The sequence below is a fragment of the Terrapene carolina genome, unplaced genomic scaffold (genome assembly GCF_002925995.2).
Source record: "Terrapene carolina triunguis isolate 2854851 unplaced genomic scaffold, T_m_triunguis-2.0 Scaffold96, whole genome shotgun sequence".
NCBI lineage: Eukaryota > Metazoa > Chordata > Testudines > Emydidae > Terrapene > Terrapene triunguis.
Window position 1 is genome coordinate 45,888,130 of NW_020664447.1, and position 25,517 is coordinate 45,913,646.

The 25,517-nt window shown below is 40.3% G+C and overlaps 1 protein-coding gene across 1 annotated transcript in view; it reads right to left on the bottom strand.

Moving 5' to 3' along the window:
• RYR3 (ryanodine receptor 3) overlaps positions 1-25,517 on the bottom strand; it is a 575,267-nt gene that overhangs the window by 468,783 nt on the left and 80,967 nt on the right. Inside the window, exon 2 of the mRNA XM_024202042.3 lies at positions 10,653-10,772. Within this exon, the coding sequence (XP_024057810.2) occupies positions 10,653-10,772 (120 nt within the window). The remainder of the gene's footprint in view (positions 1-10,652; positions 10,773-25,517) is intronic.

Consider the following 25,517-nt stretch of genomic DNA (forward strand, 5'->3'; position numbering starts at 1 on the left):
CAGCCAGGTCACTATACTCCTCCCGTCCTGGAGTATCAAAGTACCACTAGACAAACTGTCTCAGGCAGTTTTCCATTTCACTGACCAGACGATGCCACTTCCCCAGTGGCTGGTGGGGTGACACAGACAGCTCACTACTCCAGGTTCCAGCATATGGATCACATGCCCAGTACCTAAGGTCTGCTCAACTTCCGACCTTGTTGCTGTTTCCCTGAGCTCTTTCTTTTCTTTCTTCCCTATCTTCTGGGACCCACCTGGATTATTACTGGAGCTTCCTCTGAACCCGGTGACTATTTCATTCCCTCTGGGTTTCTTGCCAAGGATTCCAGGGCTTACTTCCCCCTAAGACAACTCCTCCTCCTTGTCTCTTCTCCAGGGAGTGACTGCAGAGTTTTTCCACCAAGTGTGACTCTCCCCCAGGTGTGGCCTAAAAGGTTAATTGGCCTGTATCTGAGCAACCTGAACCTTTTCAGGGCTTGTGTAGGGTGAACACCCCATCACACTGTGGTTGATGTGTTGCGAGCCAGAAGGCCCAGGGTTGGACTAGGCCTCATGGAAAGCTCCATCAAGTGTCTACAGAGCCAGAACTCAGGAGATTGTTGAATTCAAGGAGGGAAATAACAATGGACCTTACACTTAGTGGGAATGTGTGATTTCCTGAGATAATAAGGACAACTCTCATGGGAATCACTAACTGGGAAAACCCAGCGTTAGGTCAGGCAGGATTTGAAGTTTGGGATCTTGGGCATAGTAGGTGCCCCAAATGGTGGGGGTAACAAGGGAAAGAGAAATAACCCTATATTATACCAACTATTTTAAAACTACCTACCCAACAAAAATTGTTACAGTAAAAACTTAAATTACAGCAGGAATGCTAGCAAAGCTTGTGGACACTGAGGGGTTCCATCTCTGATCATAAGCGGTAGAAAGGAACCATGCCAACCCTTATGCCTTCAGTTTGGCACAGGAGGAAGTGCAGGTGCAGACCAAAAGACACTGCTAGTGAAAAATCTTCCAGTCTCAGACACATGGAGTGCCAGCAAACCCACAGTAAAAATTCATAGGGTCCATCTCTCAAAGAAAGGCATAGGATCTCAGCCTCACATTGAACAGTGCAACCTGTAAGGGTCACCTCTTTCTCTGGAAGACTATATAAAGGACATAAATACTGGAGGGAGTAACGACAGCTAGAGATACAGGTCTTAGTACCGTATAGCCAACAGTTGTTTTTATAGGATTACAACAGCATACCATAAGAACTCCCCTACTTTCAATATAAACAATTAAAAGGTCCAATCTCCCTTCAAAGCACGTGCGATGGGGTGTACTCCCCACACTGACCCTGAGAAGTAAATTAGGCCCAATTCACTCTCCAGGCTGCACCTGGAGGGGGAGCCAGGGAGCAGGCATTGATTAATTAGACACGAGGCTCAGCTGGGCAGGGATAGACAGGGCCTATATAAGCCTGGAAGCTGGCAACAGAGGCGCAGGAAGGCAGGCTGCAGTCACTCCCTGGGAGGAGGGAGGTGTGTTGGGACTATAGCAGGTAGTCCACAGTTGCTCCCTGGGAGGAGGGAGTTGGGAGCCTGGCAAACCCAAAGAGGGGAGAAACCAGGAAGGTAGAAAAAAGCTCTGGGGAATAGCAGCATGGAATAGCAGTGCAGACCTTGGCTGCTAATCAGAGGGCCTCTGAGCTGAGACCCAGAGTAGAAGATGAGCCTAGGTTCCCCTACCAGCCACTGGGGAACATGGCACAGGCCAGGCAGAGGACAGCGGACTGTCTGGAACGGTTTGTCCTGGAAAGACTTTGTTACACCATCCTGGAAGGAGAATATATATGGTGACCCAGCCAGAGGGCTGAGTCATGAAGAGAAGGCTGCAGTTCCTGAAGTGAGAAGGTTCTGCAGGATGAGACGACGATAGGGGAAAGAACAGAAAGAGGTGTGGCACTTTAGCTGAGTTAATCCCCAGGATGGCCAGGAGGAGGTGCCATCTGTGGTGAGTGAAACCTGTAACAGCATACATGCAACTCCTATTAATATTAAAAGATGAATAGCACATCGAAGGGAGAACAGATGCCAAGATTTAAACCTTGTATGCTTTTTTATCTCATCAGAATATAGAGGGAGTTTTGGATTAGGTGTTAAGTAAACAGATTCATATCGTGGGTGCAATTACAATTTTGTACTTTTATGAACTTGTGATGTAGCTACAGGACAAATTATTTGCCCCCTTCTTTTGGCTATTGGGGCCTGAAATGGGAATAAAGGATTGGACAGACAATACCTATAAGCAGCAGCAATGTTGGGAAATTTCAAGTGGTACCTCTGAACTTGAAAATACATGCCATTTTATTTTAAAGAACATTTAAAAGAGGTGGTGGGAAAGCAATGTATAATAAGCATACTGTGGTAACAAACAGGATAGACTACACTGACCGAGTCTCAATATGTCAAAGAAAATTACAAAGTGGAGAGGAATCTCTCCCCAAAACCCATATGAATTGCTTGGGGTTCCATATATAAATTCAGAAATATACCTTATATATGTGGTCCTAGTTAGAGGCTAATCTAGCAAGAGAAAATTTCCATGCAAAACCAAGATGAACTGTATGGCAGGTTTGATGCAGGAAACCTATATAGTAATAGATGTGCAAAGTAATTTAAAATACACAGGGAACAGAGCTACCTAGAGGGAGTTATATTTTCTCCGAGACTTGAATATTTAGTTTTAACAGTATTTTCAATCAGACCTTCCAAGCAATGCAAATAGTTATCATCTCCAACACTCTGCACACTGGATACACCTTGTTTTTCAGAATGAGGTGTTAAGATAACATTGAACAGAAACTGTTCAAAAGAACTTTGGAGACTGAAATTTTAGAAGAATTTTATTTATTTGCTTACCCAAAAAGAACTGACTGAATCCAGATCAAATCACTATATTTTAATCTGTCATCAATGTTTTGAAGCCAATCTGCAACACATCATGGCAGGATGCAGTGTACCAGTGAGTCAGAGCTGATATGAGAGGTAGTATGATTAACTTGATATGAGCCATACATTAGCTAGAGTAATTGCGTGTGGCGGGAGGGGAGTGGCAGTAGTTAGAGGAGGAAAGACGATTAAATAAATAATAGTAGGAAAGGGGCCAGATTTTGTTGCATTTAGCAGTACTTAATATTTTTTTATTCTGAGAACTCAAAATACTTTACAAACATTATACAGCTGAGCACATTTGTAACCACCAAGTAATGGCCACCTCTAAAGCAGAATACAGATTCCACCAGTCCTGGGCCAGTCAAGCACACAACCGCTTTAATAGGACATAGGACAAAACCACCAGAAAAACTTTCAAAGGAACCCATACTTGAGTCAGAGGTGCAAGACACATTTCTTCAGTCTCATCAACACTGTGGTAAGTTTTGCGTGCTGCACCAAGAGTGACATTGATGGAAATTAAACCTCACAAGGGAGATTAATTTGAATAAGCTTTAGGAAAGTTTTCCCTTAATGAAAGTGTCCCAGCCAGCCAGTCAGTCAAGACTGCACTGATCGCAAAGAAGGAGAGATGGGACTGAGACAAAGTTCACATCTGGATCTGAGTTTAACAAAGTTGAAACATGTTCATATCCAGGGCTTGTTTGTTTTAGGGTTGGCCTACTATGATTTTGGAGCCAATCATAAAGTTCAGATCTGGATCTCAGCTTCCACCAGTTTAGGTGGTGTTTGGATCTCCATTTGTAATAAGTGCTGTGGCAAGGCACCTCCTCTGTCCTGCTGGATTTAGCACTCCCCCCTCTGGCGGGGTGGAGGGGGGGAAGGGGAGGTCCTGGGATAAATCAGCCGCTCTCTGTATAGTGTTTGTCTTCCCCCTCTGTATTTTCTTATCAGTATTTTCAAAGTAGAACGCAGGGTAGGCCCAAGAAGTGCTGCTCCAGCAAACAAAAATAAACCAATTTATAAACACAAAAAAGGGGGAATAACTTTCCCTGCCCCCTCGCTGGACGGGGGCGGAGGGGAGAGCATTGTCCTGTTGTAGGCCCCGGGGTGTCAGTCCTTCCCCTAAACAGACACTCAGCTTTGGTTACTTAGAGACTAACAAATTTATTAGAGCATAAGCTTTCGTGGGCTACAGCCCAAGTCGCTAAGGTGCCACAAGTACTCCTGTTCTTTTTGCGGATACAGACTAACACGGCTGCTACTCTGAAATCAGCTTTGGTTGTTTCCCCTGTAGAGAAGAGAGCAGCAGCTCACCCTAGAGAAGCCTATCTCCCTGCTGCCACTAGCCTTACAGCAGCTTGTGTCTCCTCCCCCTCTCTCTTTAGCTTTGTTGTTCCCCGCACCTATTTGAGTCCCAGGCTCAGTTGCTCCTCCCCATAGGCTAGGGGAGGGGCCATTAGTTGTGGATGGGCTCACGCCTGCCCACAACCCGGAACCGGACAGGACCACTCTATTGCAGCTGCCAGCCTGACTTCGTTACAGTGCCCATCTCTATATCTTCAACAAAGAAATAAACAGTTACTTGTGATGCATATAATAGTTTCATGAAAAAGTGGTCCAAGGGAAAACAAACTGCTAAGGATAACAAAAATAGCATCTATTAGTGTTTTGCGAGCATGGAGCTGGACTGTGAGGATTTCTGAGGTACAACAAATGTGTAGTATCTGCTTCTAAATGCACTATGGGACATTTTTCAGGCTAGGAACAAACTACTGGACAGCATGGAAATGGTACAGTTTTGCATATAAAGTATATGCCATAGACAAGTAATGAGCAGAAAGACTACAATTGTCTCTAAATAAAAAATCATCATGTGTTATTGGTATTCTTAATATGAGTAGCAGCAGCATACTAGCAGAGTTGCAAAAGGAATATTAATAGCTTGAGGGGAGGATAACTACAAAGATGCTGTAATATTTCAGGGTCACGTTTCTATGTTATAAACATTTATGAACAACGGTTTCATTTATAAAATTTTGAAGTTTGAGTTTTGCATTTATCGTCATAATTGTTTAATTTGATTTGCAGCTTATCCTTTCCTTCCAAATGTATGAACCAAAGCCAGACTGAAGCTGGATGTGGCTTTGGACAATCAAAGTCATGAGACCAGGAAGTGCAGCTGGAAAAATAGCTAGGGACTGAGAGCGTGAGGGTGGTTTACTCAATGAAAAGTACATTCAACTGTATCTCAGTTCACCTGCCTAGAAAATACTATGCCAGAAATAGACAGAAACCAGTCCAGAAAGGACAGGGTTTAAATTATTCTTACATTCTAAGACATCACATTCTCCGACTCTCAGAATCTTGCTATGTGTATACACACCAAAAGTAATGGACTGGGTTTTTTAGGGTTTTTTTTTAAACAGGTGAGCATGCAATGATTACAGATTGAAGTTTGGGTCACAGCTGTCCTGTAACTATTCTTCTCCTCAGCGGACACATTATATCACTTCATGCTCCTTTATTCTTTCATTTCTTCCTGTCTGTCTGGGTTCATATGTTAAACTTCCTTTTTCACATGAAACTGGCTTCCTGAGACTCCTTCATAAAATTATCTTCTCGGACCTCCTGTCTTAACTTGTGGCAGAAATAGGAATAAATGGAAGCTGGGAGCTATATAGTTTGGCCTATGCAGATGCAACTATTTCTAATGTATTGCGGCTAAATTCTGTGGTGGATCACATTAAGAGAAAAATAGTTAACTAGCCTCCTCAGCTCCTTCTAGATTATGATTTGAATGCAATGCAAGCAGTCCCCTGCATAATAAAACTTCAGACATTGTGCCTAAAGTGAGAATCTTGTAGAAGGTCTGCTATGCTTACCAGTCAAGCTGCTAACCCACAGTCAAAGCTGGTGCCCAGCAGATTATTGATTTAGTGGGTTTATCTTTAACAGATATGAAAATTATTGTGTTTTGCCCTTGAGACTGAGGTTTACATTTATTTGTTACTAGGAATTCAATCCATTTTTCTACAGGGAGAAAAGACATTGGTGCATTGCAAATGCAGGGTTTTTTTATAATAGGTGTTATTTCTTAAATCAGTTGGCTTCTCTGCACTGAAATACTATAGCTTTACATCAGTTTAGAAGCAAAGAACAGCTACACTGAAATGATATAATATAGTTAGCTCATATTGTCTAATAGTTCTGCTGCTTTGGTTGTTTTCTATAAACATTCCAGAAATTTTTCACTTCTGGTTAATTATTTTTTTCTAAATTTTAAGTGTCAAAACATGTAAGGGATTATATTTACATGCATAACTTCCACCAGCTTGAAATGCAGATATCCTAAAAATGTTTTGAGTGAGGTGAAGTGGTAATAGAGGAAATACCTGCAAGCCCAGATACAGTTAATTCACAATTATTCACAAACACCTTCAGGAAGTACAACAGGGGCTGCGCACACCTCCAGGTATTGCTAAACTAACACAGTAGTGTGACAAGTTAAAATTAACTGCAATTATTATACACTCTTGGAGAATCAATACAGTGCAACGGGAAGAGTTTTGAATAACTTCTAAAGGAATATAGCATCTGATGTGCTTATTGAGTTCTAATGTCTCTTGAGCAGGAGGGCTATTCTATATTACAGTCTTTCTGTCTCAGCATTTTACAAGAAAGATTACTGTAGCAGCTGCTGGCCAGGAGATTAGAGAGTTTTCTTTTCTCGTCATTAAGCTACTAAGAAAGTTTTGCAGTGACTCACTCTCTCCTTCTCTTATAGGCTATTTAGATATGTATTCCTCATGATGCATCCAAGGTAGATGTAAATTTAACCATGAAGCTGGTGCTCCTCATTCTGGGAATAAAGAATGAGTGTACAATTTTATTTTATTTTTCTGTTCCAGTGGCACAGGAATGGAAAGACATCCGATCTTGTGGCTGGACACTATTTAGTGACACATACTGAAATGAGGGTTCTGCAGCAGAAGGGGGTGGGGGGAGCTTTCTGATTTACTAAAAAGAAAAAAATAATCTGACTTTGAGGACCCATGAAAATCTATGGTCAAGATGGGGCCCGAGGGTGAAGGGAAAACTGCAATTTACGGCATACTGTAGTTAGTTCCCCACCCTTGACCATGGGCCATTACTTTTCAGTGGATCAGAAAGCTTCCTCACTCATTCTGCTACTATCACATTAAGCACAGTGTCACTGGTTCTAGGATTTCTAAAATGTTCTCATCCTATGTTCTACATGCATCTAAAAACATTATACATATATTGATACACACATCATTGAATTTTAATTCAATATACATTTTTGGTGTAAATATTAAAACTGGTCCAAAAATTGATTGAACAGTTTTCCCATCAGAAAATATGGTTTCATCAAAATTGAAATGTTTAGCAGGAATAAGACAATTTCAATGACATTTTTGCCGGAACCATTTAAAAACTATTCAAAATCAAAATGCAGTATTTTATTTTGACTTTCTTGTTTCATTTCATTCTGACTTTCCCACTGTGTTTCATTTCATTTTGACTATTACATAATATTATATTTAATATTTTGTATTAGATTATGTTTTCACATTATCAGAATGAAAGTTTTACATTATGAAAACGTTCTGGTAAGGTCATTTCAAGATTGACTTTTCATCAAATTTGGAAATGTAGGAATTTTCTATAGCATGAAAATTCAGTTTTCCAATCAACTCTAACACACACACACACACACACACACACACACACACACACACACACAGACACACACACACACACACACACACAAGCTGAACTAAAAGCCTCCAGCACTAACAACTTTGCTTTCTCCTAACTCACTCCTTCATAAAAGTCTGGGAAAACAGCAAAGATATGGAGTGAAACTTCAGCCCCGTGGAATCAATAGGAGTTTTTATATTGATTTTGGGAGTGGAGGGTGGGGGGCAGGATTTTGTCCTTAAAGAATGAGGCAGAGAAGAAGGTTGGAAGGAAAAAGAAAATGGAGGCAATTTGTAAAGGAAAGCAGGGACTGAGAAACTTTTCCCTCCTCACCTTAAAGGAGCAGAGCCTAGAACGCTCAAGCCAGTCCTGAGTGATGGTGCTAGATATGCTTCTAATATACAGCGTAATCGTTATTTATTTTATGGACTGAGGTTTGTTTCCACTTCTACGAGAAATTTATTTAAAATGTAAAGCTTTAGGAAAAAAATCCTCTCCAGTGAAATCAATGGAAGCTATCTGAGAATTCTTCAGCCCATAGCACTAAACTGACTTTAAACAGTAAACAATTTCTCATTACATTTTCGCCCCTAAAATAGAATCCACAACTAACAATCAAAAGATAGATTTAAATATACCAGGTATATAAAAGAAACAAGTAGGTATTATTTTTAAAAAAGCTTCACAAAACAAGAAATGAAAAAAATAAACAAGCTTCTGTGCAGTCACTGTGGGGTGGGCTTTGAGTCTATAGGTTGTAATAAAAAGCGTATGATATAAATCGGTATTGAAAGTCACCTTCAACTGTCTATGGTAAGTCCCAAGGCTGCAGATCCCTTACATCTGCTGTATTGTGCAACACTAAAAGAAATTTATTTGGTCATTTAGATAGAAGATGGGGCTTGAAATCTGCTAGCATTCTTCATGACAGAAGAAACTGTCAGTGGATTTTTTTCAGCTATATAATTGGAGAGGAACCTATGTAGGGAGGCCATTATCCCCATTTTACAGATTGTATGACACAAACAAAAAGGTAAATGGCCTGATTTCAGACTCCTGACATCCAGTCCTGAGTGTTCACCACAAAACTGGACTGCTTTGTAACCAGCAATTGTTCAAAGCAGGTCAGATATATGGGGATGGCACGAGAAACTTTAGACATTGATATATTATTTAGAAAATAAGGACTATAAAATGAAAATTTCCCTTTCTTTTTAAAAAATGCACATACTGTATAAAAAATGTTGACTAAGGCTGAGGATTTCAGTTTCCACTGAGCGTGATCTAGCATGTTTCAGAAACACCAACCCATTTTCTTTTCTTAAAAAAAGAAAATAAGAATGTGTTTAAAAATGTAATTGCTATCACTGGTCTGTTAAAGTATATACAGAACTTCTTTTATTTCCATCTATCAATGAATCATCTTTAGGATCTCTTTGTAAAGATGGTGTCCCTGCAAAGCGTCAAGACCAACAGGAATTTTTGATCCTGTGTAATGGTGATACCATTGCACAAATGGTCTTGGTCTTATTTTCTATTTGGTTTTCCTCCAACAACCACATAAAGATTTTAGACTAGAGTCTTCTAGGGCCCTAAAACTGCTGTAGTTTCACTGGGTCCTGTGCAGTTACAGATTCTATTCTTTTTCCTGAGTCCAGGGTGAGTGACTGACATATTGGTGTCCTCAAATCTTGATTGGTGTCCTCAAAGATTGAATGGGTCATTATTGTTAGACATATCATGCTGCATTTTGAATTGCCAATTAATAGATACAAAAATAGATGATGATGATGATAGGAGAGAAAGCCTATGCAGAGTCAGGCACAACTTAAACTCCATAGTAGCATGGAATTCTGAGAGAAGCCCATTATTAAAGCAGGCTAGCAGTTTTAATTGACGCATTTGTGAAAACTATTACAGATCTGTAATACTACACATGAGGAAAAACATTGTGATTCAACTGTTGGGATGCAAAGAAATGCAAATGAAACAACATTGTGACTTTTCCCCTTGGGGTTAGAGGCCAGGACCTTTCATATTGATCCACTGTGTGCTTAACATGTTCATAATCTCTGGGTTGACAAAGTTTCATTAGGGAAGATTCAGACAGATACAATTCTAAAAACAAAAAGATAAGAAAATAGGAAGAAGGAAGAGACGAGAAATGAGTTGAAACGTGCAACATATTGGAAGACAAAAAGATGCAAAGGACAATAAGAGGTATTCCTCCACATCATCTTTTCTTTCCCTTAACTCCCTTCTGTTTAATCCATCTTTCCTATTTTCTATCACCATATCTTCTTTCCCCACCCCAAACTCTTCTCATTAGCTCTCCCCTGTGCCTGTCTCTTTTGCCTTTCCTCATATTGTTTCCCCGTTGTCTGTTTTTCATCCACCAACTTAAAACACTTTCAGTTACTGTATAATTCTCTTCCAGGGGCCAGTGATTGTCTGCGGGGCTTCTGATCTGCTGAGCCAGCCTTACAGGAAGCAGCACTTAACGGCAATCACTAAGAGGAGATGGTGCTTCTGGCCGTGCCAGTCCAGTATATTAGGACGGTAGAGACAGAAGTCGTAGTAGGAAGAAGTTCATTATTAAACTTTGATTAGTAAACAATTCCGGAAGGTGAATTTTCAAACTACATCATAAATTTCAGTATAGTTACAGTAACAGATTTGAAAGTGGTGAATAGCATCTAAAAAACTATAGCATGCCTTGTACTGTCCCAAAATTTTGCCTCCTGACTATACGATGATGCTTCAGCCATGCAATTCCCTTTCCATTAAAAAGGCAGTTGGCAGCAAAAGGTCTGACTTGCCAATATACAAATTTAGCAAATCTCAGTGAACTAGAAAAATATTTCCTCAATAGTTTATATTTATATACTATATATTAAAGGGTATACAGTTAAATTTATTCATAGCAATTTGCTAGATTAATATTCATCAATTACCCCAGCTGAGAGCATTTATTGAAGTAATTCTTACTTTAGCTTCTGAAGTTGGTTCCAAAAAGCACAGGCGATTCCCAAGTCCCTCAGCTGCCAGGCAGAACTTTCGTTGTTCTTTCTGAATGTTGGCAACACACTGAAGTACTACTTCATCATCCTGTTAAAATTAGAAACACAAGAACTAGTGAGAAAATATAAAATACCTATAAGGTTTGGAGCAATGATATATGAGCTACATTATTACAAGTCTGGGATTTTGCATCTGTTTAAAGTTTGCAGTGGTATTATATCTGTGAGAGTCCCAGGATATGAGAGAGACATGGTGGGTGAGATAATATCTTTGATTGGACCAACTTCTGTTGGTGAAAAAGACAAGCTTTCAAGCTTTACAGAGTTCTTCTTTAGGTATTACCTCACCCACTTTGTCCATCTATTTAAAGACAGTCATGCATCCATATTTTCATATGCACAATTAGAACATGAGGGCTTTAATCATATAACAACTTCCTAATCAGGGACCAGGTTAGGCAAAAGTGCAATACATAATGACTGTATGGTGCCAAATTGTTTTGGAAGTTTATTTTTGTTTATTTTAATTTTCTCATCTATAAGTATTTGTATTTGGAATAGGACATAAGGAGTGCTTTGCTAACAGTTTAAGTGAACAGAGCAAAACAGAAGAGCAAGGAAAGCAAGTTTCTGTCTAGCAGTAGGTAAAATGAACAACTTTGAATTTGTCCTGATTGTAAGTTATGTAGACTGGGATAATTCCATCCAAGCTAAAGCTTACTTCTCTGAGCTAACAAGAAAAGAATCTGAGTCCTTTGCCAACATGTCTTTGCGTTTAAGAGACAACTTTGGCCCAAATTCACTAGAGGAGGAGGCAAGTCTGAGATAATACTTAAATTTTTCAGCTCCATCGACTGCATGGGTGTGTTGAGGAAGAAGCCCCCTACACTAGGTTCAGGTGATTTTTCCAGACTAATTTTCCATATGCTCCCGCGGAAATACCAACATTGCAAGATAACAGTATTGGAGCAACAGCCAAGAGAGTGCCAAGATTTTTTTCTCTAGGATATTTCCACAGTATATTCTATGATAACAATTTAAAAAAAGCCAGCTTTCCCCAACAGTTTTCAATCACTTAGATAACACACTTTCCCCTATACTTAGAATAGACAATATCTATTGCAATGGTTGGCTAAGGTTGACTTCAAAAACTTCTTCTCTAGCAGCTCAAGATGCACAGTGAGTAGAAAGGGAAAAACATGAAAATAACTTGGTAAATAAAAGGCACATGAAGTTAGAACTTCATAAAGCATTTCTTTGGTGTCAACAGGAAATACTGTATATAACTGAGTTTGCCTTTACTAATGTACACTGTTGCGTTCTCTGCCACACACAAGTCATTAGCTACATTTGGGGCCCAATCTACAGTCCTTGCTTAAACGATTGACTGCAAGAGAAATGTCACCTGTGACTGTAAGACAGATCCAAAGTAATCACAGTTGCAAAATAAAACTGTATTTCCTTCCACATGAAGGTATGTAATCACAGTGGGCACTTTTAATCAAATGTTATGGTTTCCTGGACTATTGCTGTTGACATGCTTCAATCAAAGCCATGTGACAAGAAGGAACCTCCCCCACCCACCCCCCTACATTCAATCTAACAAATGCATATTTAATAACTCCAAAAATATAGTAAACATCATTCCTCTATCTGGTGGCAAGTAGCAAACCCCACAGGCAGCTATGTACAACAGAGAATTAGAATGATTCTAACCTGGGACCTGAGACACCTAGGCTTAATTCTTGCTCTGTCAGAGACTGCCTGTGTGACCCTAGGCAAATTACAATGTCTCTGTGCCTCAGTTTCCTGTATGTAAAATGGGAATAACAGCACTTTCCTTCCTCGCAGGGGTGTTTTGAGTTTAACTACATTAAAGATTGTGAGATATTATGGTAATGAGGGCCATAGAAGTAGCTAAGATACATAATCAATTTATATTACAAATGACATCTTTGTAAAGGAAAATAAAGTGGTAGCTTTAAGGAGGAGGGACTGGAGATATTCACCATTATACACTCAAACTATTTTTGTGATATCGTTGTTGCTCCACCAAACTACAGCTATAAATCAACTTGTGAGGCAGTGAAAAGGGGCAACTGTTATCTAAAATATGGATGGTGTACACCAAACAAGGTACTTAGCCAATACCTGAGTTCTTCCACTGCATTAGAAGTTCCCTGGTTATGGTATCACACATATTCTGGAGTGATTATTACTTGTATTTGTTTAAAAAAGAACTAAAAAATTATTTTGCCTTATTTACCAGTACACTACAGCTACCATCTTGGATTCCCTAGCTGCACAATTTGAAGACACTTTAATGCCTCACTTAATTTAAAAATCTTTGAGCATTACCAATGATCAAAGAGACATTTTATATCTAAAAGGAAGCTTTTAAACCTTCAAAACCTGCAAGGGCCCACAAAGATTCACTCCTCACAGTACAAATCTCCAAGATAAACAATAGACCAGAAAAGGAGGAAAACCAGTTTTATTTTCTTCAAATTTAGCTTTATGTGGGCAATTTTATTACCTAATTATCCTATTATGTTTTAGTTTTTTAAACATTTTAGGAATTATTGTACATCACATTCGGAAAAGAACACTTTATAAATAACCACCAAGTTCTGCAAACCCTTACGCACTTCATAACTTAGATGAAAGGTGATATAAGCATGCCAAGATAGCTTAGTTGTGGTTTTCAACCCTTTTCGGATACACCTGCCTACTGGCAAATAATGTAACATTTTAGCTATCAGGTATTTCACAGTCCATCAAAATATACCATGTAATAAATGCCTACAGGAGAAAAAAAGGATAAAATAAGAGAAATCGGATGAGTCAGTGTCCCACCTAGCTACAGTATTATACTGGTGTAAGTTATTCTGGTCATGACAGATACTTCAGCATGTGGAGATGTTATGCAACAGGTCACTTGCACAGATACGATCAAAGGCAACATTGCTTCTTCTTTCCAAGTACTGTATGCAGGTAAAATGCTGTATTACCTAAGTAGTAACACAGATAATGACACTACAAAACAGTAAGAGATTTTAAATCTGGGAGGGACAAAAAGGTTTTTGACCTTGGAAATAAAAGGAAGTCACCATTACATTGGGAATACAAAAGCAGAGCATGCTTTCATATTTTTACCAGATGGCTACTCTCTGCCTTGTTACTATTCTTTTCAGATAGTTTCTATGGACATCTCTAACTAAACTACATGGCTGGCTACTATATTTAAGACAGACCATTTGGCAGTTGATGACAGTCCTATAGTTAGTTTTGTATATCACCAGCCACACAGCTTGTTAAGTGATACAAAATGCATGTTCAGCAATTTTCATTTCCAAGTTTTTTTTTTCCATAGAACATATTGTATTGCCCACTAGGAGACAGGAGCATATTTAAGGCCATATTAATCTTTCTTTTTGCCACAACCCTCTCCTATAATTTCCTCCATAATGTATTCTTCCCTATATCCTTCAAATTCTTCAGTACAGAGACGGTTGCTGCTTTCTTCAGTTAAAAAAAAAAAAAAAAAAAAAAGCAATGCAGTGTAATAGTCTACTATTCAATAGTCAAAGAGTGTCAGATTAATAACAGAGGCGGACATATATTTCTACCAAAAGTTTGAGAAAGAAAAAGAGTGAGATATAAAATGAAAATACAAAGATATTTTCAACATTTTTCTTCAGTATACTCCTGAACATATGTGCCCTTGAGAGACTCAAAATCAAGCTAACATAGAGACTAAAATGTCCAATACCCAGGGTTAGAATAAAATTGAAGTTTGACACAAACTATGTTTATCGCTGGACAATTTTAACTTATTGATAAAATAGAGCCAGAATTGTATTTATTTTATTGTTTTTAAACATTCAACCTGCTGTGTATATTTAGCTTGTATGTGGATTATATCAATATATTACATATACCATATTAGTAGAATACAATACATATGCATAACAGAGGCATTAATTACAACAACTCCATAGTTAAGATTGTGTGATGCAGTTAAAGTATGGATTTATTCCCACTGATATTAGGAAAAATGAACTATTACCTTCCCAAATTCACACTCCTTCCTTTAAAAAAAAAAAAAAAAGGGCGGCAAAATTTAGTTTGTGAAAGTTATGCAATTCTGTTCAACACGGTGAAAAAGTGAAAGTAATATTAACTTATTTTGGGAAATTTTCACAGGTTTTATATTGTTTCATTGGGTTCCTGTAGTTAACAATGTAATTTAGCAACCTCAAACTTCTAAGTGTAGATATTGATAATGTCACCAGTATAGGTTACGTGCTGCATTAAATATTGACACCATGAATTATTTTTACATTTTTCACCATACCCTTTTTCACTTATAGCACAGCACTTGACAATGAATGGATTTTACTACGGATGAGAGAATACTTTTTTCTTTGATGAAGCTGAGGTATATAGAGCTTTAAGAAGTAAAGCAACTGTGTGTGTGGTTACTACACCTTTATCTGGGACATTCTGGACTGACAGAATTCTAAAAGACATGTCAGTCAGGTACAGCTCAAATTACAGACTCAACAAAAGAATGAAACGTGCTGCACTGTAGCTTGTAAACAAGGACTCACTGCGCCAACTTGATTGTTCCTATTTTATTTTTTTGTGTGGTTATAGTTATCCAACTAAAGTCACCATAGATAAGGGCATGAATTGGTTATTTGGCCTGGAGACAACAGAAGTCAATATAAAACACAATTATCTAAGGCCTGAGCCAGGATTTATTGGGCCCAGGACAAGATGTCAAAGTAGGTCCCAGCCACAAGCAATGACGACTCTCCCTCTCGTCCCTAAGTCTACTCCTCACACATCACATCTGGCTGTCCAATCTTTTACTTGCAGGGGCTCACCTCCTCTTTGCTTCTGCCCCTAATGTTTTTAATGCATCTTCTTGTCCAGCCCAGCACACATACTTTTCATTCCACTTTAATTTGCTTCAATATTTGACTGGCATGACAAGCTATACAAATGTTGCCAAACTGTAAGAGAGAGACTGTTACTCAGGTCTCTATCTGAGGTCAGTATGATTTGCCCAGGATGGGGTTATAGCCTAAGTTGCCTCTAAGATGCACAACCGCGCAGGCGCTCAGGGCTGCATCTGGGAGAGATTCCTTTTCCCCATCCCTGGACCCAACCCAGCCCAGCCACAGATGTGCCATGGCCAGGAGAGACGCACACCCTCCCCCGGCCCCAACCCAGCCCCGGCCCGGACCTGCCGCGGCCGTGGGGAAGGAGAGAGAGAGAGAGAGCTGGGGGGAGTCCTCTCGTCCCGTCACAGCCCCGGGGCAGCCTGCACCCAAACCCCTCATCCCTGGCCCCACCCCAGAGCCCGCACCCCCAGCCAGAGCCCTCACCCCCCCACACACACACCCCAACCCTCTGCCCCAGCCCTGAACCCCCTCTCACACTCTGAACCCCTCACCCCTGCCACATGAATTTTGATATGTGCACCAATATGGAGGTGATGTGTCACACATCGCCTCCATACTGGTGTACATAACAAAATTCATTCCGCAGATGTGTGGGATAAATTAGAAGGAACACTAGTTATAGCACCGGGAAACAAATTGCCATTGCAATTTCTCTCTTCTTCAGTAAAAGATCACATTCTCATAGAGCTAAATTTGAATGTACATTTCCCATCAGTACTGTCCACTTTATATATGGGTAAACTCCAACTGTGCACCATACTGTCCAGGTTATTTGTGATGCTAATAAAGATGATTTGGAGCAGTGGTTCTCAACCTTTTTAATAATGCAACTTCCTTAAAGCCATACTGGGACCCTGTCATGACTACTTTCCACTTTAGGAACATGAGATGGGCATGGTGGTTGCACTCTTCAGTTTAAGATCCCCTGCTTTTGAAGAAAATATTGGTGCACTATATCTAAAAAGTCTCCTTACAGGAAATTCTCTTATTCTCTTCTGTCACTATAAGAAGCAAAAATTCAGCTTGATTTCCTCATTAGATGGAATATTTTTTTTTGTATTTAAATACTGAATTCTCTAATCTCTTCCCTGAGTAACAATTTAAACATTCCTATTTAACAATATTTACTTAATAAAAAAGAATCAAACTCATTTAGGTTCTGTTCATGTGCTCACTGGAGTAATAATTCTCTACTTCCACTAAAACACACACAACAACAAAGGAAACACTGACACAAAAACATTTCAACATGGAGTTAGGGTTGCTTTCAGCAAGGGCGCCAGAACATTTGTAGAAGTGGGGGAGGGGTCCAATGCCAAAGTGTCCCCTCCCTCTTTGTGGATGGCTGCTCTAGCGGTGAGCCCGCTGTCCTCTCGTCTGGCACCACAGCAGCACCTGGTGGGCGAAAGTGTAATTGCAGCAGAATCTATTATTCTGGTGTGGGGGGGAAATCTGCGGGAGACATGATTTCTGTGCTTATGTTTCTTTTGTTAAAAAGTGGGAGGGCGCTGGCCCTCTGTCTCTCCCCCTCCAAGTTACAGCACCGGTGGCTGTTATCCATTCCTAAATAATATAAACACTAAAAATACAGGAAATCTTGCATTAATATCCTTTCAGAAACAATTTATTCTTTCATATATAGTTATATTTCCACCACACCTCCCTTGAAGTGAGATTGCTGTGTGCAGTCGCGGGCAAAAATATGTACAAAAATCAATTTTAATGGAACGATGACCGAGTTGCTGAGCAGTGAGTCAGTGATCATACTGAATCAATACATGCATGTTCAGCAGCTACCATTGCTTCTGCTCAATCCACCAGTTTTCCAGCACACTCAGGATCTAAATGAAACTGCTACATGATGCTCTGGATTTATGTTGCTGTGGATACTCCATCTGAGGGTTTGGCATTCTCTTGTGGTACAGTACATACAGCCCAGAATGGAGAACCACAGTCTAAAGGTATATAATACATTTGAATCTGTACAGAGGCATTATTTAATAATGCAACCAGTTTTACATGTTTAGCTTGAACTAGTGGGGAAAGATAGACACCACTATATTTACTTGGATACTTCAGGTTGCAACATGCAACGTGCCCCAACCCAAATCCATGTCTTCAATACTTTTTCTCAAAAATCAGGATGAACAAACCCAAAAATCATTGAACTGCCATTGTAGATGCTTGTTGAGAAATAAAAGGATCTTAGCTACAAAATTATAATAAAAATAAGCTGTTTTTTCAAAGGACTATGTAGAATTTTGTTAGCATACTCACGCTAACTGTTATGGGAGTCATATCTAAAACTGCTATGCAACTCTTTGAAAATATTTCTTACAACAGCAAGAAGACTGGGCAAGAGAGGTAGGAGGGAACCAGAATTGGGGGTGGAGGGCCTTGGAAGCTGGGGGAAAACTAGAACTTGAATGAAGAGCCCAGAAGGGTAGACTGAACCTGGTTGGGCAAGGAGGTTAAAATTGGGATGAGGAGCTGGGCAATGGGTGATGGGGAGGGGGTTAGGATGAGGAGATTGATGAGAAGAGGCAAGGGCAAAAGAGGTTGAACTTCTCGGGAACAGAGACAGAAGGGGTCTGCATCCACTAGAGAATACTCCCTCTATGAGCCCAGAATGCAACCCAAGATTCCCAAGTCTCACCATTCCTCTGCTGTCAGCAAATCTCTGTGAAAACAACTAGCAAAATGTTTGTCTCATCCCCCTCTAATGGCTGGTCCATGTAGAGGATGACAGGCTAGTATTGCTATCAGTCACTCTGTGAGCTAAAACAGTCTGTGATCTTTGCTGCAGATCAAAAGGTTCCAACCTGTGCTAAATAAGTGCTCGTATCATCCCTCTTTTTATTCTCCCTTTTGCTATCAAGTTTAATTCACTCTTAACTACCTCAATCAATCTGTCCCTGAGGAGACTGTTTCCCCTTCTACTGATGTCAAAGCCATCCAAATTATACAGCCTCCTCTCCTTACAGAAGGTGGACCAAAGTTCCACAAAACCAAAACCTTCCACCCTATACCACTTACCTAGCTAGTGGTCCACTTCCAGAATCTTGTGCCTTGTCTTCCTTTACTTGCGGACAGGAAGGCTCTCATGCTTCCAAGTTCTCTGAAATCATCTATTCTCTGCAAGACAACCCGCTATGCAGTATTATTAATTATTAGTAGAACAATCATAAATCCCTGCCCATTGACTTCAGAAGCCTATCCAATCTTAGAGTGACATCTCGTATCTTCAATCTGGCAAGACAGAACCCTGCCAAGTTGTCTGCTTGTCCTTGTAGAATGTTCTTTTGATTCTTCTGAGTATTGAATCCCCAACAAGGATAGTTGGTCTTCCTTGGATTACTAGAGAACTCTTTGTGGGTAAGCTTGGTTTTCTTACAGGTTGGGCCTAGCTGCCATCCACAGGTATGTCCTGCACATCTCTCCATTCCCTTGAATCAGCTAAATCTTGAAAGGTATCTTCCACTGTTTCCAGGTTGAGCACCTGGTATCGAATGGAATCTTCTAGCTGTGTGAAATTCCTCCTGATCCTCTTCTCTCTGGTGGCCACAGCCTACTTATCCTCATCTGTCTCCAGCCATGAAGAATGTTCATTGCATTAGAATAGAAACCTTCTAATCTACATTCAGATAGCTGTGGTTTTCCAGGCATCTTTTTCACTTACAAGAAAAGCTGTCTCATGTCTGAAGAAATTTCACATCCCTCACTCAATTTACATAAATGGAATCCTACTGGATGTATTTAGTTATTTCAGCCAAAGATAAAAAAAAATCTAGTAATGAAATACTTGTGCCCACAGAAAGTTTAGACACCTTTCATTATTTTTTTATACTTTTCCACTTGAAATAATTGAGTCAGCTCAGAATTAAGCACCAACATAGTCTTTCTATATAAAGCACAGCATTTAGAAAGTCCCTATTTTCTCATACAGCTGCAAGTAATTGTTGTTTCAATCTATTCACTAAAAGAGAAATAATGCTGCAATCTAAGTAACAGTATATATCAGGAGACAAATCAGAACAGATGGTCCTAACAATGGAACACCTGATATTGCTTCGCTTTCTTCACTCTACATTACTTTCTCATCATTAAATTCTTTCACAAAAATAAGAAAATATGTGTTGACTTGTGTCATTTTTCTACAAGAATGTCAGACATTTCTCTCAGATATAGGAACATAGAAGGAAAATGTCAAGTTAGCAATAAAATGCATTATCTATTTGGGCAAAGTTCAGAAGATATTATTGTCATATATTTCCCACATATATAGTTACACTTAGGTAACATAACTGCATAACAAGCAACTAATTTCACTGCTTTTGTGCCCCCAATGAAATTCAAAGATAACAAAATGCCCCCTTAAATAGACTGTTCTCAGTGGTACCAGATGACAGAACAAGGAGAAATGGTCTCAAGTTGCAGTGGGGGAGGTTTAGGTTGGATATTAGGAAAAACTTTTTCACTAGGAGGGTGGTGAAGCGCTGGAATGGGTTACCTAGGGAGGTGGTGAAATCTCTTTCCTTAGAGGTTTTTAAGGTCAGGCTTTCCAAAGCCCTGGCTGGGATGGTTTAGTTGGGGATTGGTCCTGCTTTGAGCAGGGGGTTGGACTAGATGACCTACTGAGGTCCCTTCCAGCCCTGATATTCTATGATTCTATGAAAAGGCCTCAGAAATTAGAGGCAGAACATTGTTTCAGATGTATTTATTTTTATTAATTCAGTTTTCTAAGGCTATCTATAGGTGTCCATCCAGTGGTCCTGGGTACCTCTTCCACCAGTTATAATTACAACATAAAACAGATAAAGAACTGTCCACAAATATATCCACCTCGATCCACATCCACCTCAACAGCCTTCACAAAGAAGGAAAAAAGATGGACATTGTGAATTACTTGGAAGGTTAAACTGATGATCTGACAGACCAACGTGGAGGGAGCAAGTTCTAAAATTCCTTGCAGAGAACACTTTGTTAGCAGTTCCCTCTTGGTTATATTGAGGAAGCTCTAGCTGAAGCAGTGGGCCAGATTCTCTGCCCTTGCTCCTGCCTCTTTGTTGCCTGAGTGGCACAAAGGAGCCAGAGTCTCTCAGTAACTGCCAAGTTGATAATTTTGCCAGTTGAAAGGAATTCTGAGCTGGTGTTATACTGGTGGAGCCAACTTTTATGCCAACCACCATTTCCAACCCAGCATTGGAGGTGAAATGGACCTTTGCTCTGCTACACCAAGTCACAGCTGGAGTAGTATCCCGTTAGAAGCCACAGCCAGCTGTTGTAAGTTAGAATGCCCCCTTAAAGACAAGTTGGAGCAGCAATAACTAGCCTCCTTGTGTTGAGTGGGTCTTGGTGCAAGATATACATAGAATATATAGAGAGTCACAGTGTACTAATACAATAACGTAATCTCTTTGACAGCAATGCTTCATGATCTGAAGAGTTAGGGCTGAGAAAGAGGGCATATTTTATATTTCTAATTATTATTTTGTGTATATTTTCTGTTTAATTTTAAACACCAAAGAGGCAAAAAAATTCCAACATTTCAGCCCATTTCCTCATTAGTAATCCATTTGGGAGTGGGGGTTGAGTTCGCATCCCAGAGAACAAGGGGGTTCAGAAGCTTACTAAGCCAATAGATACACCAAACCCCAACTCCCCAGGTATCTTGCACAGTCCACTGATAATATTTAGCACTTCTATAACACTTTTTACTTCCTACCTGCCCCTACATCTGCAGAGTAACTGCTGTACAGAGGACCAAACGAGAGTTAAAAATGCCTGGAGGTTCAACTGTCACTAATAAAAATACAGGAAACATAATTTAAACTTTGAGCTCTTTATGCAAGGTCACTTGCAGTATACTGTTAGACAACATATACGTATATATATTAACTTCAGGGCAAAAGACAACAGCTCCAAAATGCAAAATAAATAAAAAAAACAATGCTCAGCTAGTGTTTTTGTGTATTAATTTTTGGTATCTAAATACATATTGGCAAAATATATTTTAATGTCTTTTCATTTAGTATAAATGATCATAACAGCAGTCCTCACTAGTTACACTAAAATTTATAGTACAGAGTTTAAAGAAAGGCCAGATATCTAGTCTTAAAGTATACAACATGTTGACAAAAATAAAAATAGGATTCTTAACCTAAATTAAACAACATAGTTTTGTGGATTTTTGCCCAGCAACAAACTATCTCCCAGTTTTTAATATCTGGGTTTCACTATTTGCTGTAGTAAACCTCTGTTTTTATATTGTTTGCATTATTCCATCTTTAAATCTTCACTTTGGCTTATTTTAGAAAGAACCTAGAAAGCCAAATCTTTTTATGCAAAGCTGTAATTACCTTTCAGTACTTTCAAATATGATTAAACAAACACTTTGGGTTCAATCCTACCACCTTACAAGAAAGGTGTACAAGAGAGAAGTTTGGGAATATCTCTATGTAGTACGAGCGCGAAAGGATTTATATCACACTTTGGTTTGCTTTACTGTTACTATAGATGAGGACATGGGTGCTCGCTCTTGTTATGCTGTAGTCCATCCAACCCGTATACTGTCAGTTTCTACACCTCTTCCCCCTCACAGGGTATTTCCCTTTATGTCTTTTGGATTTGTTTTCATAGTCAACCCGCTCAAACATGCTTGTGAAGATCAACATCTGGAAACTATTATCTGGAGCACCATTATATTTCTCTAGAATGAACAGCATTCCCAAGGACAATCAGATTTATTCTCAAAATACATAAAAAGTGTTCCCGGTCACAGTAAATATCTATGGGGTCCTGTGGAAAAAAATAGTTTTTAATTACATCATCATGCGCTAACATAATAGAGATGGCCGAAACTCAGGATTCCTGGTTTGCAGGAAATTTTGACATTTCAAAGTTGGTTTTGTTCTGATTTGGACTGAAACTAAAATTTTTCAAGATTTTTTCCCCCTTAATCAGAAATTCAGTGAAATTTTCTTTCATTCAGAAAACACTGACATGTGGTATTTCCAAAATGAAATATGCTCCCCAGGACCCCAGCAACTGGTGACTGAAATTTGACATAATTCTTGTCTATTTCACCATGGCTAGGAACAAGTAGTGAAACGGACAAGAATCATGTCAGTTGCTGTCAGCTGCTGCCAGTACTAGCCTCCGAGTCTAGAGGCCCTGGAATACCTGGCCCTCGAATAGTCTGCATGGCAGTTGCTCCACAGCTGCAGACTTGTAAGCCTGGGGTCCCTAGCCCCAGAGCCATCAGTATGGGAGAACTGTCCCAGTGCCATGTGCCCTCGAAATCCTCAGGTCCCCAGCAATCCAACAGGAAACCACGCAGGTTTTGAACAGAAACCTGCCTGTGATTTGACAAATGTTCAAACCCAAGATGTTTCCCTGACACAGTTCATGTTTAACAAATCAGCATTTTCCAGTCATCTCTAATTATATTTTTAATGCAATATTATATATATATTGTAATAAAGTGCTCTCTGTATTTTTGAGCCTCAGCCATGAATGGTGTTGAAAAAGATAAAATATATTTTAAAAAAATCTAGTACACCTCTACCTCGATATAACGCTGTCCTCGGGAGCCAAAAGATCTTACCGCGTTATAGGTGAAACCGCGTTATATCGAACTTGCTTTGATCCACCGGAGTGCGCAGCCCTGCCCCCCGGAGCACTGCTTTACCGCGTTATATCGGGTCGCGTTATATAGGGGTAGCAGTGTATATGCGAAGAAGATATACACCTGTTGTGAATGACTTGACTAATGAACCACCTGTACTCAGATCAGATGATAATTACTGTCATTAGAAGTTTATGTTTTGTGGACGATATTCTCTGGGTGCTCACATTTGAGACTGACCACATTACAAACCAATGAATTACAGTGAACATCCTTAAAAAAGCCTACTATTGAATTTCACAATTAGTTTTTCTCCAAAAATTTTAATAACTCAAGATGCTTGCAAAACTGCAATCAAATTCACTTCAGACTGATTAATTGTACAAAACAAACATCATGGGATTATCACTTCAGCATAATATTCTCGGTAAAAGGTAACAAAATCAAATATTTCTCCTTTATGCAACTTTCATTTAAAAAATAAATGGAAAACTTATCAAAAAACTAAAACCCCAGAACACAACGCAAGCAAACCTTTTTGTACTGTTTGCTTTAGATTCAAGTAAAACATCCATTATGAAGCACTGCAAAAGACAACTTTCACCGAGTTTAGTAAGAGTTTATCTACAAAGGGAGTTATTCTGGAATAGCTATTTCTGATTAACTCAGGGTATGTCTACACTACGAAATTAGGTCGAATTTATAAAAGCCCGTTTTATAGAAATCAGTTGTATACAGCCGATTGTGTGTCTCCCCACATAAAATGCTCTAAGTGCATTAAGTCGGCGGACCGCGTCCACAGTACCGAGGCTAACATCGACTTCCGGAGCGTTGCACTATGGGTAGCTATCCCACAGTTCCCGCAGTCTCCGCCGCCCATTGGAATTCTGGGTTGAGATCCCAATGCCTGAATGATGCACAACAGTGTCACGGGGGGTTCTGGGTACATGCCATCAGGCCCCTGCCCCTCCGTCAGAGCAACGGCAGACAATCGATTCGCACCTTTTTACCTGGGCTACCTATGCAGACAACATACCACGCCAAGCATGGAGCCCGCTCAGCTCAGCTCAGCGTCACCATATGTCATCTGGGTGCCAGCAGACGTGGTACTGCATTGCTACACAGCAGCAGCTCATTGCCTTTTGGCAGTAGACGGTGCAGTATGACTGGTAGCCTTCATCGGCGATCTGGGTGCTGGCAGACGTGGGGCTGGCAGACGTGGGGCTGCATTGCTACACAGCAGCAGCCCCTTGCCTTTTGGTAGAAGATGGTGTATTACGACTGGTATCCGTCGTCGTCGTACTGCAGTGGCTGAAACTCCGTATGTCCCCCAGTCGCTGCCTTCCCAATGACGATGATGGCTATCAGTCGTAGTACGCTATTTTCTGCCAAGCGCCCAGTATTTTCTGCCAAGCACCCAGAAGATGCCGAGGGCTATCAGTCATGCTGCACCGTCGTCTGCCAGTTTAAGATGTAAAAAATAAATTTGTTCTATATTCATTTGCTTCCCCCTCCCTCCGTGAAATCAACGGCCTGCTAAACCCAGGGTTTTGAGTTCAATCTTTGGGGGGGCCATTCTGTGTGACAGTTGTTTGTGTTTCTCCCTGATGCACAGCCACCTTTGTTGATTTTAATTCCCTGTACCTGTACGCCATGTCGTCACTCGCCGCTCCCTCCCTCCCTCCGTCCGTCAGATACTAGTTTCGCGCCTTTTTTCAGACCAGACGCCATAGCACTGGGATCATGGAGCCCGCTCAGATCACCGCGGCAATTATGAGCACTATGAACACCACGCACATTGTCCTGGAGTATATGCAGAGCCAGGACATGCCAAAGCAAAACCAGGACCAGCCGAGGAGGCGATTGCAGCGCGGCGACGAGAGCGATGAGGAAATTGACATGGACATAGACCTCTCAAGGCACAGGCCGCAGCAATGTGCAAATCATGGTGTTACTGGGGCAGGTTCATGCCGTGGAACGCCGATTCTGGGCCCGGGAAACAAGCACAGACTGGTGGGACCGCATTGTGTTGCAGGTGTGGGACGATTCCCAGTGGCTGCGAAACTTTCGCATGCGTAAGGGCACTTTCATGGAACTTTGTGACTTGCTTTCCCCTGCCCAGAAGCGCCAGAATACCAGGATGAGAGCAGCCCTCACAGTTGAGAAGTGAGTGGCGATAGCCCTGTGGAAGCTTGCAACGCCAGACAGCTACCGGTCAGTCGGGAATCAATTT